The sequence below is a fragment of the Ixodes scapularis genome, unplaced genomic scaffold (assembly GCF_016920785.2).
Source record: "Ixodes scapularis isolate PalLabHiFi unplaced genomic scaffold, ASM1692078v2 PGA_scaffold12__126_contigs__length_90152505, whole genome shotgun sequence".
Lineage (NCBI taxonomy): Eukaryota > Metazoa > Arthropoda > Arachnida > Ixodida > Ixodidae > Ixodes > Ixodes scapularis.
The window spans coordinates 74,290,351-74,308,426 of NW_024609838.1; the positions used below are offsets into that span (position 1 = coordinate 74,290,351).

General features: G+C 45.9%; 1 protein-coding gene across 1 annotated transcript in view; it reads right to left on the reverse strand.

Annotated features, from left to right (window-relative positions):
- The window catches only part of LOC115324994 (neprilysin-1-like), a 151,257-nt gene that overhangs the window by 94,530 nt on the left and 38,651 nt on the right, over positions 1–18,076 (reverse strand). Inside the window, exons 6-8 of the mRNA XM_029985690.2 lie at positions 17,439–17,633; positions 12,797–12,883; positions 47–177 (exon numbers count right to left, since the gene is read on the reverse strand). Coding sequence (XP_029841550.2) covers positions 47–177; positions 12,797–12,883; positions 17,439–17,633 — 413 coding nt within the window. The remainder of the gene's footprint in view (positions 1–46; positions 178–12,796; positions 12,884–17,438; positions 17,634–18,076) is intronic.

The window sequence follows — 18,076 nt, forward strand, 5'->3', positions numbered from 1 at the left end:
TGGGCATCTAAACTTGAGAATAGTTAAATCGTATGCGTTGACTTACATATTTTCTCCTTCCAGAATTTCCTCAATATCTTTAATATAATCAGGCTCCAATACAATCACACGTTCGCCCTCATTGAGTGTCATATTGGCCAGTGCAAACTCATTATTTAATAGTTTCAGCCATTCAATCTGTAATGTCACGAGAGAAAATAAAACAGCAACACACAGAGAGGATTTCATTTATGCAGAGTAATGTCTAGATGTCCAAAAGAATCGAAATTATATTACAATATATGTAAAAAATAAACAATATAACAGTTCGCAACTTATTCCAGCCTGTGTCCTTTTCATTTAATTTCATTTTATTACCCTTGATGACTCCCGAGTCGGCATTTCATGGGGGGTGGGTACATACATGACCGCCAAACAATTTTAAAGCCAGACATGTCCTGTTATATTTTTCATGAATGTAGATGGGCAATGCATTGCAACAGCGTAAGGAATGCAGTTCCAGCTCAGAGCTGCTCGGGGGAAAAATTAAGCACAAAATGCGACAGCGCGGGTGCTTGGGCAGGCAATTTGGTGTGAAAGACCGGTGCGCTGCGATATGCTTGCGGGAGGAAGGGGGTAAAAGATAAGGTGGTTGACAAAGCGAAGAATGAACAAACGCGTATTAAACGAAGAGACGCCGGTTATACGTCGACGACTGGAGAGAGGCGGGAGCCCTGATTCAGCTTTCAAGCTGATATGCTGATATTATATGAACATAAAGAACGAATGAACTGAGTAGCGCTATTTTGGACAGCGTCGAGTGCGTTGAATAGATATATTTGGTGTGGGCTCCCGGTTGCAGACGCATTTACTAGGTTTGATAAAAAAAAATTGTCAAATCTCTTATCCGATTACTTTCAAATCATGGTAACTTTGAAAAGCTTTGCAAGATTTTTTAAGTTTCTTTGAGACCAAATATTTTGTTAGCTTAATCCCTTCAATATAAACCCGTGCCATCTTTCATAATGGTGTGATGGACATTTCCGTTTGAAGTTTTGCTGAAGTAGACACTTAGGTCGTCTGTTTTTGAATATTGCAACTATTGGAAACTATATCTTAATTCCATATAGAAGAAAAGGATGTCACCACTAGTAATCTTTTAAGGCATCCACACAATTTAATTTGCACAAGGTTGGCAAGATAGGAAACTGATCTCTAAATCTTTTCCAACAGTTTTATTATCACTTAAAGACTCTTAAAATATGTAGCACTTCCACTCCACAGCAAGTGCCTTCTGAGCTTCAGCTGGTGTGTCACGCAGGTAGCACAAGAGGTGGGGCTCATGTGGGGCCTACATGGGCAATGAACGCTCGGGCAGGCCCTACGAAACCCACGCTGGTCCCACGTGGCCGCAGAGTGGGCATACAGAATATGGTGTGCCAGTGCAATACGCTCGTGGTCTCCGCTACGCGAGGGCACGCCCAACGCCGTCGTTCCCACTTCAGCTATGCGGGGGCACAGTTAGCGCAAATATGTTCTTCAGGGGGCCAAAATATGGGCAGGCCTAACTTTGGCTGCAGGTGCAATACAGCCGTGGATCCCACCTCTACAATGCGGAGGCAGAGTTAGCAAAGGGACGGGCAAAGCGTGGGCACGAGGGAGTTGGGCTACACATGTAAAAAACCCGTTGGTCCCACATTGGTCATGCGGGAGCCAAGCTGCGATGATTAGAGCTCTACAACGGCGCAGCGCCGGCATTCCTGACTTGGGCTGCCCACGTATAACCCGCGGGAAACCCACCTCGGCTTTGCGCGGGGCCGAATGCGATGATGTGGGCTCCACGCCGACCAAGTTTGGGCGTGCCCAACTTGGGTAGCGTGGACTTTGAAGAGAAGCAAGGACAAATTTATGAAGCTCTTGCAAAGTAGTCTGTGAAAATCAATTATCTTCTTTGTTGGGTGTCTCTACACCTGTTCGTGCAATGATGGTCCCGGTCATATTCTTTTACATGTATACAAACAAAAAAATATATGTTGAAGTCCTGTTATTTGGAGGAACATACAGCTATATCCGAACGCTGTAGGTAGTTTTCTTCTAGAGTTATATAATTTCGAAGCTTTTGGAGTGGAGATTGCCAAGGTTTCGCTATAGTAAGTTGCACAGCCATCAATTTCACACCAAAGCATGCACGAACTTATTTGTCCTACTTATTGTATGAAAGGTTTACGACGTCTGCACTCAATATTAAATATTAAAATAAGCAATTTATATGCAAAAGACTATAAAGGACATGTCAAATAAACACGTTTTAGCGACACATTTACAAATTACTTACTAAAGAACTGCTTCAGAAAACACAAAATATATCGAAATTATCATCTTTAAATGCCTTTACTCATACATAGTCACGAATGACAAATGATAAGGCGTTGAATAACTAAATAATGTGAGTGTTTAATGCGGCGAACTTGTGCCCAAAACAAGAAAAAAAAGTTAGTGTCGCAGGCGTCGATGTCGGCAAAACAGCAGGATCGAGCGCCGGGGTGAAGCTGACCGTGCCACGCCACACGGAGCCCCTTATGTACACGTGTTGGCTTCTGGAACAATCGGCGTAGAAGGTCCGACGCTTAGAACATTCGGACCTCGAACAAGCAACATAGTGCTGAAAGTTTCCAGAACATTAAACTGAAAGGATGATTAAAAGACGCGGAACCTCCAGCAATCGGGCCCTGGGCCTCCGCATGAAAGTTGAGCGCGGTAACACACGGCCACCCACGCGCTCGCTCGCCGACGCGCGTGGCATTGCTCCCCTCTTTAAAAAGAGCATAGTCTCGATGCCACGTGAACGAAAAAAAAAAGAGCAAGGCAAACAAAATAATAGGAAAATACGGAGGCTGGCAAAACACAGTCCTATCAAACGTTGCGCAAGATCAAGCGCTCGATGTATTATCGTGCATAGTGCGACTTGAGGCGCACGACGTGACGACTTCAGGTCGTGGTGTGCGGCGTGATGCTGTTCTTGTTCTGGCGAGCATTACCTCATAGCTCAGCTCCCCGAGGCGACGAAGTACCTTGTATGGTCCAGAGTATTATTTCAGCAGTTTCTCACTAAGGCCGCGGTGACGGATGGGCGTTCACACCAACACCCTGTCTTTGGGCTGGAAGTGGACGTATTTGCGATGAAAGTTGTAGCGGCCCGCGTCGACGCTTTGCTGGTCTTGAATCAGGAGTCGGGCGAGCTGGCGGACTTCTTTAGCCCGATGAGCAACTACCTTGGCATCGTCACTCTCATCGTCAGCTGACTCATGGGGCAGCGTCGCGTCGAGAATGGTAGTTACCTTCCGACCATGCACCAGCTGGAAAGGTGTAAATACGGTGGTCTCTTGAACCGCCGTGTTGTAGGCACCTCGTCCCACGTCTTGTGCTCTACGTCGGCGGACATGTAGATCATGTCGGCGATTGTCTTGTTGAGTCGCTCCATCAGCCCATTGCTCTGCGGGGGGTACGTAGTTGTACGACGTTGGCTGGTGTGACTGAGCCGAGGGATATCTTGGGTCAGCTGTGCCATGAACGATGACCCGCGATCTTTGATCAGAACTTCGTGAGCGCCGTGGCGGACGACGATGGAGTCGACGATGGAGTCGATGAAAAATTTGGCCACTTCAACAGCAGTCCCTGAAGGAAGGGCTTTCGTTTCTGTGTACCGGGTCAAATAATATATGGCGACAATTTTTCAACGATTTCCCAGTGCCGGCGGGGGAAAAGGACCAAGTAGATCGATTCCGATTTGCTCGAACGGTGCGGTAAGCGGATGGATTGGCTTCTGGAGACCCGCCGGGTTCGTCGGCGGTTTCTTGCTTCGCTGAAACTCATGGCATGATCCAGTGTAGAGGTCGACGGTTTTAGGGAGCTTGGGCCACTCATACTTTTCACGAATACGGGCCACTATCTGGCTGTAACCAAGCTGTCCGGACGACGTGCCGTCGTGACGTGCTTGAAAGATCTCCTCTCGAATGTCGGTCGGGAGAACGAGCAGCCACGGCGAGTTGCTCTGCACAAAGTTTTCCTTCTATAGTACACCGTGTCATTTGGCGAAGGTCGGCAGGCCTCTTGACAAAACACGTACCACGGTACTCCCGTGCCGTTTCAGGTGCTCGATTAAGGCGCGCAGCTCAGGATTGTCTCATTGATGTCGTGCCATGTCGTCGGTGTTCACTGCTCCTAAGAAGCACTCGCCGTCATCGTCGTCGCTGTTCACTGCTTTTAAGAAGCACTCGTCGTCATCGTCGTCGCTGCTGCCGGAAAATGTTTCGACGGGTGCCTGGACAGGTAGTCGGCGTACTGAGGTTGGGGCCTGACTTGCAGACTGCAGTCATGTTGAGCTCTTGTAGTAGGAGGCTCCATTGAGTGAGGTGTCGTAAAGAGTCCTTGAGCTTCACAAGCTAGCAGAGCGAGTGATGGTGTGTGACTGAGCTGAACAGGCTCGCGTACAAGTACGGCAGAACTTCCTGATTGCTCACACGACCACAAGAGATTCCTTTTCAGTTGTGGAGTAATTTTTCTCCGCCTTGGACAGCTGCGTAGCCGATGACTCCGTCGGTGCCCTGTTGCACTCAAACCAGTATCGCTTCAAGTCCTGCGTTCCTAGCGTCCGTGTGAAATTCGGTTTCCGCATCCTCATCGAAGTGTCCAAGAACAGGATGAGTCTGGAGCCTTCGGTTCAACTCGTCCAGTGCCGGCTGCTGCTCCTCGGCCCAATCGAACTTCTCGGCGTCCTTCCTGGGGTTTGTGAGCGATGCGGAAATCGTTGTGAAATCCCCTACGTCGCGTCGATAGTATGGACAAAGTCCAAGGAATCTTCGCACGGCCTTCTTGTCCGTCGGGACAGGAAATGCCGCAATGGCGCGAGTCTTCTCGGAGTCCGGCTGACGCCTTCGTTACTAAACACGTAACCCAGGAACTTCAGTTCCTCAAAGGCGAACTGACACTTTGACGGCTTGAGAGTGAGTCCGGAGGTCTGTATGGCTTGGAGAACAGCTCGAAATCGCTGCAAGTGCTCGCCGAAGTTGCTTGGAAACACTACGACGTCGTCAAGGTAGACGAGAACGCTCGGCCATTTCAGTCCTGCCAATACAGTGTCCACGAAACGGTGGAAAGTTGCTTCTGCCATGCATAGTCCAAAGAAACATCCCCTTGAACTCGTACCGTCCATCCGGCGTGACGAACTTTGTCTTCTCTCAGCCCGTTCGTCAACTTCGATCTGCCAGTAACCGCTCTTCAGGTCAATCGACGAAAAATATCGAGAGTGGCGCAGCCGGTCTAGCGAGTCGTTTATGCATGGAAGTCCAGGGTATCACAAAAGAAAATTTACAAAACCTTTTTTACCGCAAAAATAAACTAGGCATCGCCGATCGCTCATTCTCCGCCCAAAGGTAGCGCCACAGGTCACAGCCAGAGGCCAATGTTTCGGTCCGACCCGCTAACTTAATCAAAAGCTATTAGTGATTTTTTGCGAATTTCAATTAGAAAATGGCGGCCGAGGGAGTTTTCCAATACATGAGGCTCTAAGACATCAGAAACCGAAAACGGGCAAAAATGTTCTTCATTTTCCCAATGAAAATTTTAGAAAATCAACTGATACCTTTTGATGAAGTTATCGGATCGGGCTCAAACTTTGGCATCTATTTCTGACCTCTAGCGCTACCTTTGGGAAGAAAATGAGCGTTCGGCGATGCCTAGTTTATTTTGGCGGCGCAAAAAAAAAAACTGTAAATATTCTTTTGTGACACCCGGTAGGTAGACGTCTTTCTTCGTCCCTGCGTTCAACTGCCGGTAGCACACGCGGAACCTAAGCGTTCCGTATTTCGTCTTAACCAGCACGACAGGAAAGGCCCGCTGTCTGCTTGAAAGGTGGACTATGTCGTCATTCAGTAATTCTTGCACCTGCTCCTGGATGGCCTCCCTTTCTTTTACTGAGACTCTCTTTACGGCGATCGATGCGCAGGGAGCGCGTCGTCCTCGGTAATGATGCGGTGCTTCGCAACCGTGGTTTGGTGCACCTTCGACGACAATGCGAAGCTGTCGTTGTATTCGGCGAAGAGTTCGCTCAGCTGCCGTGGTTTCGGGGCTGCAAGCTTGGGGTCAATGTCCAGCTGCGCTGTAGGCGTAATGTCTTGCTGAGGTGGCGAGGATTCTGCAGCAATCGCGGCGATTTCGGCGGAATTCAGGACTTTCTCGGCGTGGCTCACAGCGGCACCTTTCGTGAGGAATTTTGTTTCTTGTCGGAATTACGTCACGAGGACCGCAGTGCGTCTGTTCTGAAGTTTAGTTACCCCCCTTACGACACCTATTCCTATTTCCAGGAGCAGTTGCACGCTGGCTTCCAGAACTTCACCACAGGTAGCTACATCGGTCGTGACGGGCACAACACGGCTTGATCGCGTCGGCAGGTTCATGTGGTCGGCAGCGACTTGGACGTCGACTGTCGTTGTTTGGGATTCCTCTGGAGGCTGAACAGGTGTCCGCAGTGTAAATTTGTTCTCCCGACGTCGATGACGGCGCTATGTTCACCCAAAAAGTACATGCCCAGAATAACGTCTCTGGAAGAGTCTTGTAGAACGACGAATTTTACAGGCTGCGTCTCGCCATGAATCTCGACTCGGGCAGTGCACCTTCCGACGGGCGCAGTAAGGTGTCTTCCAGCTGTTCGAATTTGGGGTCAACCCCAGGACGTCGTAACGTTTCGCAGGCGGCGAGAGAGTCTCCCACTCAAGACTGAGTAGTCCTCTCCGGTGTCCAGGAGGGCCGATGCGTCGTGGCCGTCGATAACAACTTTTAGTTTGTTGGGCGCCACTCGAGGGGTCGTTGCGATGTGTGGCGTCGGGAGAGTGGGAGCGCTCCAGCGTTCTTGGAGGCTCTTTACTTTGGTCGTATTTGGCAACGCTACCTCCAGGCGTTGCCGCACCGCACTTAGTTTTTCTCTTGACGCAGGGGACACAGGCTCTCTGTGAGTTGTCGTGGCGCCGTAGACGCTGAACGTCGCGGCGATGGGGAGCGGGATTCACGGCGGAAAGTCGGCGCTGAGGAGGGCGAGCGCGGAGTTACTCCTCGATGTCTCGAGGGCGTTCGCCGTACCTCGGGCATATCGTTTAAGTGGAAACCACGCAGCCCAAGTCGACTGTAGGGGCATCAGTGGTAGATGTGGTTGGCTTTTCCGCAGTGGTTACAGAGCGGGCGTCCGTCGGCCCTTTGCCATACGTCGCGTGGTCTTTCTCGGCGAGGGTCGCTCCGGGTGGATGTACTCGGCTTGTTCTTCCTGACGACGAGGATACGCGGCATCTGATCGGGGTGGGGTCAGAGGCTGGCGGGGAGCTTGCGGCGGTCGTCGGGCTATGGTGGCGTAGCCCACCGTCGGTTCTTCTGGCGTCATGTTGATGGGGAATTTCAGGTCGGACTGCCCGTTTGACATCCTCGCGCATAAGCGCGGCGATTTAAAGTGTCATGTGACGACTCGAGGCAGGCAGCAACCTGTTGAGTTCCTCCCGGACGACGCCCCAGATAATTTCGTGGATGTTCGGGTTTACAGTGGAGGTTTTGCCGCTAAACAGGGTGGATGCAGTGACTCCTGGATGTCGTTGCGAGAAAGATAAGACTGCTTGGAGGGCGCCCTCGATGTTGGTTGCCTCCGTGACGAAGGCTTCGACGGCGGTCGACGGGTTGCGGACGAGGCCGCCAAAGATATCGTCTCTCATCTCGCGAATGAGAGCCCGCAGCTTCTTGTCGTCTGCGGCTTGTGGGTCGGCACAGCTGCTCAGGCGCAGGACGCCTTGTACAAAGCTTGTGACAATTCGTTTGGGCCCTAGGCTTGCGTTCGAAGAACGTTCTCTGCATTCTGCCGTCGGTGTTGAGTGGTGAACGCCCGCACACCTCGCTCCTGCAGACATCTCACGGTGTTAACGTTGGCTCGTGGTTCTCGAACCAGCGCGTAGCGGTGCTAGTTCCGCAGGAGCTGTTCTGGTGTCCAGTTGTTGTATCGTGGCACTCGGCCGTGCTGCTTGAGCCAGTCCTTATGAATCTCTGTTGGCGCTTGCCGCGACTCGGTCCCCATTGTCGGCGTTTTCGTCTTCCTCGGCTGCTATGTGAGTTCAACGAACTCCAGAGGGTGGCCTTGGCTGCGGCGGCTGGCTCAAGTCGCGGGTTCGTCGACGGGGACTATTTTGATGGGTACGCTTCGCGGGCATGGAATGCGATACCCATTACCTCCACCAAATTGTCACGAGCGACGAATGATGAGGCGGCGAATAACTGAATAAACAGAACGTTTAATGGAGCGAACTTGTGTCCACAACAAAAGAAAGGGGAAACGAGTTAGTGTCGGGGGTGTCGACGTCGGCGAAATAGCAGGATCGAGCGCTGGGGCGAAACTGACTGTGGCTCGCCACGCAGAGTCCATTATTCACACGCGTTGGCTTCGGGAACAATCGGAGTAGACGGTCCTACGCGTAGAACATTCGGACCTCAAACAAGGAATAGGGTTGTCGAATTTACTAGAACAGTGGTATTAAACCACTGATATCTCGCGGACCCCTTGTAGATCGGCGGCGATAATAGAGGACCCCGTTCCTGATCAGGGGAAGGAGAAGGCATGAAGTAAGTATAATAATAATTTATTAGATAGATATAACTCAGTACTAGTGTGATGTAGACTTCTCTTATTTAGATACAGACGAAGAAGCTCGCCCGAAAACTGAAACGTTTGTTCTCAATTTTAAAAAAAAAATGCAACTTTTATTTTCGGGTTTGACTGGCGAGGCAGGGGGTGCGTGAACCCCTTGGGGTTCGCGGGCCCCAAAAGGTCCGCGGTCCCCCATTTGAGAACCACTGCACTAGAACATTAAATGGAAAGAATATTTAAAAGACGCGAATCTCTCAGGAATCGAACCCTGGGCCTCCGCACGCTTCTCGAAGGCTTGTGCTATGGAGAAGGGATACAACTTTTTCTGTGATTAGAAATGGGACAATATTCGTCAGTGAAAAAGAGCGAGTGGCAGCAATTAAAATCAGGAGTGAACGAGACCTAGTTAAAATTAGGTAAACATGGACTGGTCTTCTGATTCGTTTTGTAAGTCGGGCGCATACATCGAGGGTTCAAATGTAGAAGGTCACCTTGACGCTAAGTTGAATTTAATTCACATAAATGTTTGAAGTATTGATAAGGATTGGGATCAGTTATTGCTATTGGTAGGTGAGCCGATTCTATTTTTAAATGTGCTTATTTTGAGGCGTGTAAATGTTGACGAGGCAGCTTGCGCTATGTTTTCCTTACAAGGCTTTCATTTTTATAGCTTATGTCGAAATGGCCGAAAAGGGGGTGTTATTATTATGTATAAAATGACCATTCCTTGTCTGGAAATATTTATGTATTTCCAACACGCAGAGATCTGCGTTGCGACCGTTAATAATATGAATGTTTCCTACGTCATTTCCACGTTTTACTGGCCACCTAGTTCGAATGTAAACATATGCTGTGATCAATGAAGACAAGTACTTCGCAATTTCAATAATCACTAATACAGAGTCCTTGTCGCTGATCTTAATATTGATATTTTAAAGAAGACAAAGCAAGGGAAATCGTACATGCTTGACAGCTTCCCGTATTTTGTCGAAGCAAATATAATTAATAACCATACCCAGGAGGAATACTATGGTAATAAAATTACGACATCATTGTTACGAGGCTCAGTAATTAAAAACAATTGTATCTGGAGTTGTTAATAAAAAGGTAGGTGATCATTGCATTACTATACTTTTAACACTAGAAAAGGTTGCTGAATATCCGGATACAGAAATGAGATACAAGGTGATCCAGGGCAAGACAGAAATTGATAACTCAAATGATAGGTATAACTGGAATTCTCTGTTACAGTACTTGCAAACTTATGACAAACTTGTGGAAACCTTTCGGAACATTTATTTTATTAGTACCAGAAGAGTAAAGTTGACGAAACGGAGGCCCCAGAATACCCGGATCAACGACGGAATTTTCCAATTATGTTAATATTAGGATCAGCTTTGGAATCGTGGAAACACCAAGCTAAGAAATGAAATTCGTAAAACTCGTAAAAAAGTGAGAACAATATACGCTTAGCCAAAAGGAAACATATTTTAAATCGGCTCATTCAATCAAGAACAAATTCGAAGGAGACCTGAAACTTACTAAACAGGTCAATTTTCCAAAACGCTAAAAATGGCGTGGATGATGCCATAAAAAAAGCTAAAAATTTACTCCACTGTTAGTCACATTGCTATCACTCTACAAGTTAAGTGCTCTAATTCGGCGTATTTGCCTTGTGTAGCAAACAATGATATTTAAAAATTATAATTTCTATGCTAAAAACTAAGCCACAAGGGTTTCACAACATAAGAATCCGAGATATTATGTATAATTTTGATAGACTGAAGCAGATCTCAGAAATAATTGTTTTTGACATCCTCAATAGCGGAAGTATTTCGAAGACCCTAGAGGTCTTGATTATACGCTCTACATATAAACATGAAAAACATCAAGAGTTTGAGAGCTACCGACCATTTCCTCTTTACCTATCTTAACTCGTATAATACAAAAAAAATATCTACAAATTGTGATGACTAGCTTCCGTGATACATTTTTTTTTTATTAAGTAATACCAATATGGTTTCCGACAACAAAAACGTACTATTACACTATTAGAAGGTGGTGCAGATTGCGTTAACAAAGCACGGGAGAACTCGTTCAAATATCGTTTACTCGTTCAAACATCGATGCTACATTTTATAAAATGTGGGTACCCTGATCATAGCAGATCAGAGACGCCACATAGACCCTCATGGCTGTGTATATATAGCCGCTACCTGCGAGTCGCTTTTCGGAAGATATCGGGAACCTTCGTCGATTCCGTCGTCCCAGCAACAGTTCGGGTTCGCGTTTTGCTGCTTTCCCATATCCGTTCTCTCACAGCTACACATGCGTCGCCCTTTCAATATGAAAAATACTCGTCACGTTGGCATGGATCCTTCTGAGCCGTACAAAGACGCACAATCACGAGATCGGCGTGCACTCTATCGAGCTACTGCTGCGCAGTAGGAAGCTGTGAAAACTAAAGTGGAACGGAGTTGCTGTCAGGCCGCGTTCTTTTTCGAGTGCTTGTTGAAATCGGGGCGCTGCTTTTTTTTACAAAGAAATGGGTATCCTCTGATAGCGCTGACAAGAGCCGCCGAGCAAACCTCCGTGGCTCCCTATCTGCGGCCGCGAACCGAGGCGTGGAACGGACATGTTTAATGCTTCTCCCACAAAGGTTCGGCGTGCGCGATGTAAACAAGCACGAGACGTACCTCTCGGCACTTTCGATGCTCCGCTGATTGGTTCAGCCGGCACGCGACTGGGCGCCCGGTCGCAAAATTTGGCTTGAAAGCGACTGCTTCAAACCTGTCGCTTTCGTGACTTGCGATTATCGCTGTTGCGACAAAAGTTCTCGCGTGACAGCTGCGGCTTGCCAGTGTGAACGATCCTTTACAGCCGACGTAGTGCAGCAAGGCCCCGGTAACGAGGGCAAGCTAGTAGGGTTGTGCAAGGTTCGACTCGAATAGCGCTGTATCATTCATAGCCTTGACAGTGTAAGGGAAAGTGAAGACGAATAGTTCATTCAACAGTGCAGAAGCTAGGGATGACGTTGGCCTATTTAATTCGAACATTTGTTCGCACAACCTTACAAGCCAGCTCAATATGAGTAAAGGTTTGTTGTCGTTTTTCTCTTAAAGATATCATGTTACTCGTTTACTTGCCATCACGGGTTAGTTCAAGTCACTCTGAACGGATAAGCAGAGTTTAAAGAAAATAAAAATTGGAGTTTCCTTTTAAATATTGACCTGCAGTAGTGACACATTTAGTAGAATGTGCATTGTTTCTGCATCACTAACATAACTACAATAATGAATAAGCATAATCTTTTCTATATTCGTAATACTCAGTTAAAGTTCACCGTTCTGATATATTTCGCCTTATCTTAAATTAAGTAACTCGATGGTGAATAATTGTGAATGTCTTTAAAACGTGCATGTTAGACGGGTTTCGAATATTGGCATAAAAATCTTTTATTGTCATTTTTAGTATTTCTCATACATGATGCATACCTCTCATAAAATAAAAAGAACAAAAATCCTTACTACGTGCATGCTTCGGTGTGAAATTGACCGCTGTGCAAATTACCATAGCGAAACCTTAGCATTCACCACGCATGGAGCTTCCAAACTTTGTATCTCCGGAATAAAATTAGTTACGGCGTTCGCATATAGCTGAATGCTCCTTCAAATAATATGGTTTTAACATATTTTGACATAACTATAAAACAATATGACCTCGAAGTCTATGTTCGACAAATGTTTCGTTTCTTCTAAAAAGAAACGGAAGCAACGGAACTGACAATATCGCTTCTGATCGGTCAGAGGCTAAAATGACGAAAAATTCCCACTTTCATTATTTGAGCCTCTAGCCAATCAGACGTTATATCGTCAGTTCCGTCACTTCCGCTTCATTTTCGAAGAAACGAAACAGTTGTCGTACATAGCTCCCCTGGACTATTATTTTACGATCTGACCTGGAAACACCCTGAAGGCAAGTACACGTTGCTCTGCTACATCAATATTCAGATCAATAATTGAATTGTACCAGTACTATATAGTTTCCTATGACTAAGAGGAGCATTGTAGTGTACACTAATATTACGTAGATTGAGATCGCTTTAGCTTAAAAAAAGGTTGTGAAAGTTCGCGTTCTGCTTACCTTGGGATACTTTTTAGACAAGGTGGAGATATTCATTTCGTTGTACATTGAGGAGTAGTTACGCCTGTCTTCATCAGCCTTAGAGTGCTTAGAAAAAGAAAAAGAAAACAACCGAATAATGGTCTTAATTTTTACATTCTCAAAACCTTCCCGATATTTTTTTTTTCGAGATATGTTTTATTGCGAGTCTTTCTCTTTTTGAGATTCCATGCAAAAGGCACTAGTACCGTGTTTGTCAAGGGTGCCCAGACGTTCTAGTCTAGCTAAATCATTAAGCCCGCTCGAACGTTTTGATACCAAATTGAGATTGCAGTGCGCAGGAATAATTTCCCAGACCACTCACACATACGGGGATAATTGGAGCAAGGCAAAACCCCGTTAAGTTATCCTACGTAAGCCGCACTATGATTTTTTTTTTCGCCACCTTTTTGGCCATCGGGATGGCTTGTCGGCAGTACCCATTTGAGGACTAAAGCGAATGAAAAATTGATTTTTCCTGGGAATTTTACTATCTGTGATATAGTGTTCCAGGGCTTTAAGAGGAACCTAACCTTTATGTGATCACCGTACTTAGCTGGTGTTTTTAACCTGTTTAATGCACACTTTGACTTGTTGATATAATGACTTTACGGCCATTGAGACATCTAAAAAAGGATGACAATTCGATGAAGCAGTGATAAATAGTGTATTTGAAAATAAGCGAAAAATATCTTAGATTGTCAATGAAAAGATTTATAAATTTCACTTCGCAGAAGAGCTTCATAATTAAGACATAAATTTATACTTTGCTTTACATAGAAAAATTCACTAAATTATATTGGCACCTCCATTAACATGATAAGTGGGAGCGGTGAGGAATTTCCTATTTGAGGACTAGCTCTTTTTAGCACTGCGCGACACTGTTTACACCTACAGAACAACAACGCTTCGGTGTATTTTATTTAGACACAGCGTGAGAAGTGTCAACCAGTGTTGCGGAGTTGCCACTCCGGAGTTGGAATGATTCCGGAATCATTCCGCATTTTCACGACCCCGGAATGGAATGGGAATGGAATGGCGGCAACGTTGAAGGGAATGGAATGGGAATGGAATTAGGTGCCTTTTGCCCGGAATGGAATGGGAATGGAATGGAACACGGTTCTTTTTTCTTTTTTTTTTTTTTTGTGTTTACGGTCAGCTAAACCGAGCCTGTCAATGAGTCAGTTGCTCAGAAATAAAATGAGCGGGAAATTGCTAGCCCGCGAGGAGCCCTAACACACTTATACGCCAACAAAATGCAATACAAAAAAAAACAAGCGTCAAAGCAAAGAACAAAGGGGGAAAGTGGGGTAACGTGGCGCCTTTCACGGACGCGCAGGCGTCGGGCTTCGATGGCGTCACACAAGAGCGAAACAAGAAACCAAGCACCAAGCAAAAGAAAAGGGAGTGGAAAAGGAAGAAACCGCCATGCACAACTCCTCATCGTACTTCTTGTCATGCTTTTTTTGTTGTTGCGGCGGTTTGTAGAATGCACACGCGCGCACAGACTGAGATCTGGGAGCGGAAGCGACTCATAACTCGCAGAGCTCTGATAACTCGTTGACTTGGGCGCCGTCGAAAGATGATCAGGTATTGTTTTCTTATAGTTCGAGGCGCGTTGTTTAGCAGGCAGCCAACCCTGCTGCCTTCCACGTTCATTCGTGCGCACTCCTTTGAAGTGCGAAATGTGGGTTTGCTTCGGCATTAAAACTAAAGCGAGATTCACTTCCCTCTTCTCCTCTTGCGCTTTGCTCCGAGGCTCGTTTTTTTTTTTTTTTTTTTTTTGTACTGCATTTGTATTGCATGTCCGCCTATTACTTGGTCTTTGTTCCGATGCTTGTTTTCTGTGTTTTATGTTTTAGTGGGTTGGGGTTACAAGCAAGCTAGCGGATTCCCGCTCATTTCCCTTGATTTTAGTCTCTGCATACTTTGTTTCACCTTGCGATAGACCGCTGCGGACGCTACGAGTCACCCTAGGCAATCCAGTACCGTGAGCGGGACTGCAGGGTGACGCAGCACTCAGAAAGCACTGGATTGGTTTCGATGGCTCTCGTGCTGTCTGTTGAGGTCCATCGTAAGGTGATGTAGACTATCGTCTCCGCTCTTGGTGTGACCGAACTGACTAGACCTGCAGAAAGACCGTCCCGCACCAGACGAGGTGCGACCGTTGCTGTGAGGGCAACTGAGAAGGAGAGCTGGGTGCTAGCTGCTACTGAGGTTTTGGCTTCCGCGCGTCTCGGCTGTCCGGTCTGCATTCGTGCTCCTTGTCCTGGACCCTATTTGAGGCGGTGAGAAGTCAGTTGGACGGTTTTAATGAGCAAACACGGGGAATGTCAATTCGAACGGTGCGGTATTACCCCGTTAATTGTATCTTGATGTGAAGAACTTTGTCAACGCTGACTTCTCGACTCGTCGCCACTACGCGAACAACCGACACCGAGGTAGAAGAACGAATCGGTTGGTACCGTCTGCTGCCTGAACCCGCCACTCAATCAGCGCGAAGAGGAACATCACAATTCGGACGAGAAGACAAGATAAATACAAATTGAGTCATGGCATCGTAGAAGACATTTTTCTGCATCAGTCGCGAAGAAAATAAGCAAGCTGCACGCTGAAAGTTGTGCAACGAAACTATACACGCTGCAGTCAGCGTACATCATCGAACTTTATTCGCCGTCTGAAGAGGAAACACGAGAATGAGTATGCGAAGGGTGAAAAGGGCAGGCGAACCAGCCATAATTGAATTGAATATGATAAGAAATATCGAGATTCGTAAAGCAAGCGTGAACTTCTGCGTTTTAAAACAGGTTTCGTGACATGGTCTACACGGTCCCTCGTGCTGCGCCGCAGTGGTTGGATTTTGTCAGACGATGTGTTCTGCCGCTGTGCATGGAGTCGCTTCCAGCAGTGCACTAGCCGTGTTGCTGTATTTGAAGAATACAGTAATATAGCTTATTCCTGCGCCACGCACAAACTGAATATTTTTTATGGTCTTATCAAACAAACACGCTGGCCGCGTATGTCTTAAAAGTCAAATGCAAAAAAAAAAAAGTAAAAAAAAGAAAAGAAAATGAGTGGATTTAAGTTTTGCTGTTTGTTGCGAGCGACGTGGTCGCGAGACCGATGTCTTAAACAAGCATTGGCATATCAAGGGGCTTTCTCGATGTTTGCAGTACATTGTAAATAAACACTTTCTGTCATCAGCAGTCCGCTTAGTAAAAATCAGTGCTTTTTTAAGGAATTTAGCTCTCTCTTTTTTTTTTTTTTTTTGCAATTGTCTCTGCATTTGGTAATGTCAGCTTTATGCAGCTTATGCCGGCAACAAAATGTAGCTGTCAAGTGCCAATTTTTACGTTTAGGAATTAAAGGAATGGAATGGAACGATTCAACCATTCCAGGAGTGGGAATGGGCTCAGTGTCTCCATTCCTAGGAATTGAAAGGAATTGAATTATCGAAATCTGTAATTCCCCGGAATGGAATTGGAATGGAATGGGGGTGCCCATTCCGCAACACTGGTGTCAACATCTGTAACTGAGAATACTGCCCTTAATTAAAACTATTTGTTTTAAAATTTAAAGTCAAATTTGAATAGAAATAGAGTTAGATTGTGAATAGCTTGTCCCCGCTGAAATGCATCGCGTTGGGTACTTGGTACTAAAACTTCAGCAATTGCACAGAAGTGAGCATTTCGTGAAATACCTCGAACACAGTAACAAATATTAAAGGCATAAAATCCACCTAAAGTTAATGGAACCGGTAAGCATTTTTTCAGTAAATGCATAAATTCGCTTTAGCGGGAGATAAAATGCGTATGGGTGTGTGAAATACTCAGGCTCGATCTAAAATGGGTCGTAAATATTGGCTCGTTCACGAAGCAATCTAAAGGTTTCCTCAAGGATGTATTTTACACGTCGGTTTTGTCTTCTAAGAATCTAAAGTGTAGCTCCCATTCTGTAAAACATATGGCCAAAAAGCTTGCCAGGATCAACAGTGGCCGGCGACGCAGACAACCGAGTAGAGTGGCGGGGCGCGTATGGCGCACGTTTTGATAGATGGCATCGGGAGCAGCGTCGGAAGGTGTAGCCAACCAGCGAAAGAAAGCGAACGACACGCAGATGAATTCCGTCGGCAGCGAGAACGTCGTCGATATCCAACCGCGCGTTTTTTTTTTTTTTTTTGGAGGGGGGGGGGGGGGTTTTACTTCGTTAAAGGTTTTATTGTCCGCATTTATTTTTTAACCAAACGTAAATCATAAAATATTGTGCTAATTTAAATAGACCGCCGTCGTCGCGAGCACTCTGAAATGAAGTCCCTATTAGTCTCGATAAGCACGTAGAGCCATCTTTCAAGACGTGCGGCTAACGGCCCCCTCGTCACACGACTGGTTGTCTGCGTCGCCGTCCGCCATTCACCATGGCAAATATTTTGGTCGTCTTCTTTACAGAAAGGAAGCTACACTTTGAACCTCTACAAGATAGAAACGACTTCTGAAATATACACCTTTGACAAAAAGTTTAGATTGCTACGTGCAGGGGCCTGTTTTTACGGACCATTTTAGAAAGAACCTGGTTATTTCAGACACCCATTACTTCAGATATACTGTTGGAATGTGTTATATATTACCTTTGCCAGTCTGACCTCAAACTGTAATATATCTTCAGAAAATTGCTGTTCCTCCTCTTCAGTTAAGTTGGGTCTGAAGACCTTCGCAGTTGACGCTATAAGCTTCTTGTACGCAGCTATTACTTCTCTATTTGCTTCGTTCGTGTGGTCAATCAGTTCGTTTCGACCAACCCAACCAAACGTAACCTGGTCGAGCTTGAGAAATTGTTCATGTTAAAATTAACTTGTCAATATTTAGTATATCACACGTATACATTTATAAACAGCATATTTCATAGTTAGTGAAACACTCGACTTAAGGAATTATTGGGCATGCAGCTGAGAACAATTATGGGGTATATTAACTCTTCTGTTTCCACCTGAATCGTAATATTTACATCTAAGTTTAGGGACTGAAAAGTAATCGAGTTATATTTTACGGAAATTAATAATGCTTTCATATTACGTTCTCCTTTGCGGTTGCGTGATTACGATACAACCATGTTTGCCAAAATAATGAGCGTCCTTGTTTAGAATAAATATCAGTAGTGGCTGGATACATTGAAGAATACATTCAAACGTCAACTAAAATTAATCTCACGTATTTAATTCAAAACCCGCTCTTAGCGGCTGGAAATTGCGACAATTTTTCACGCAAT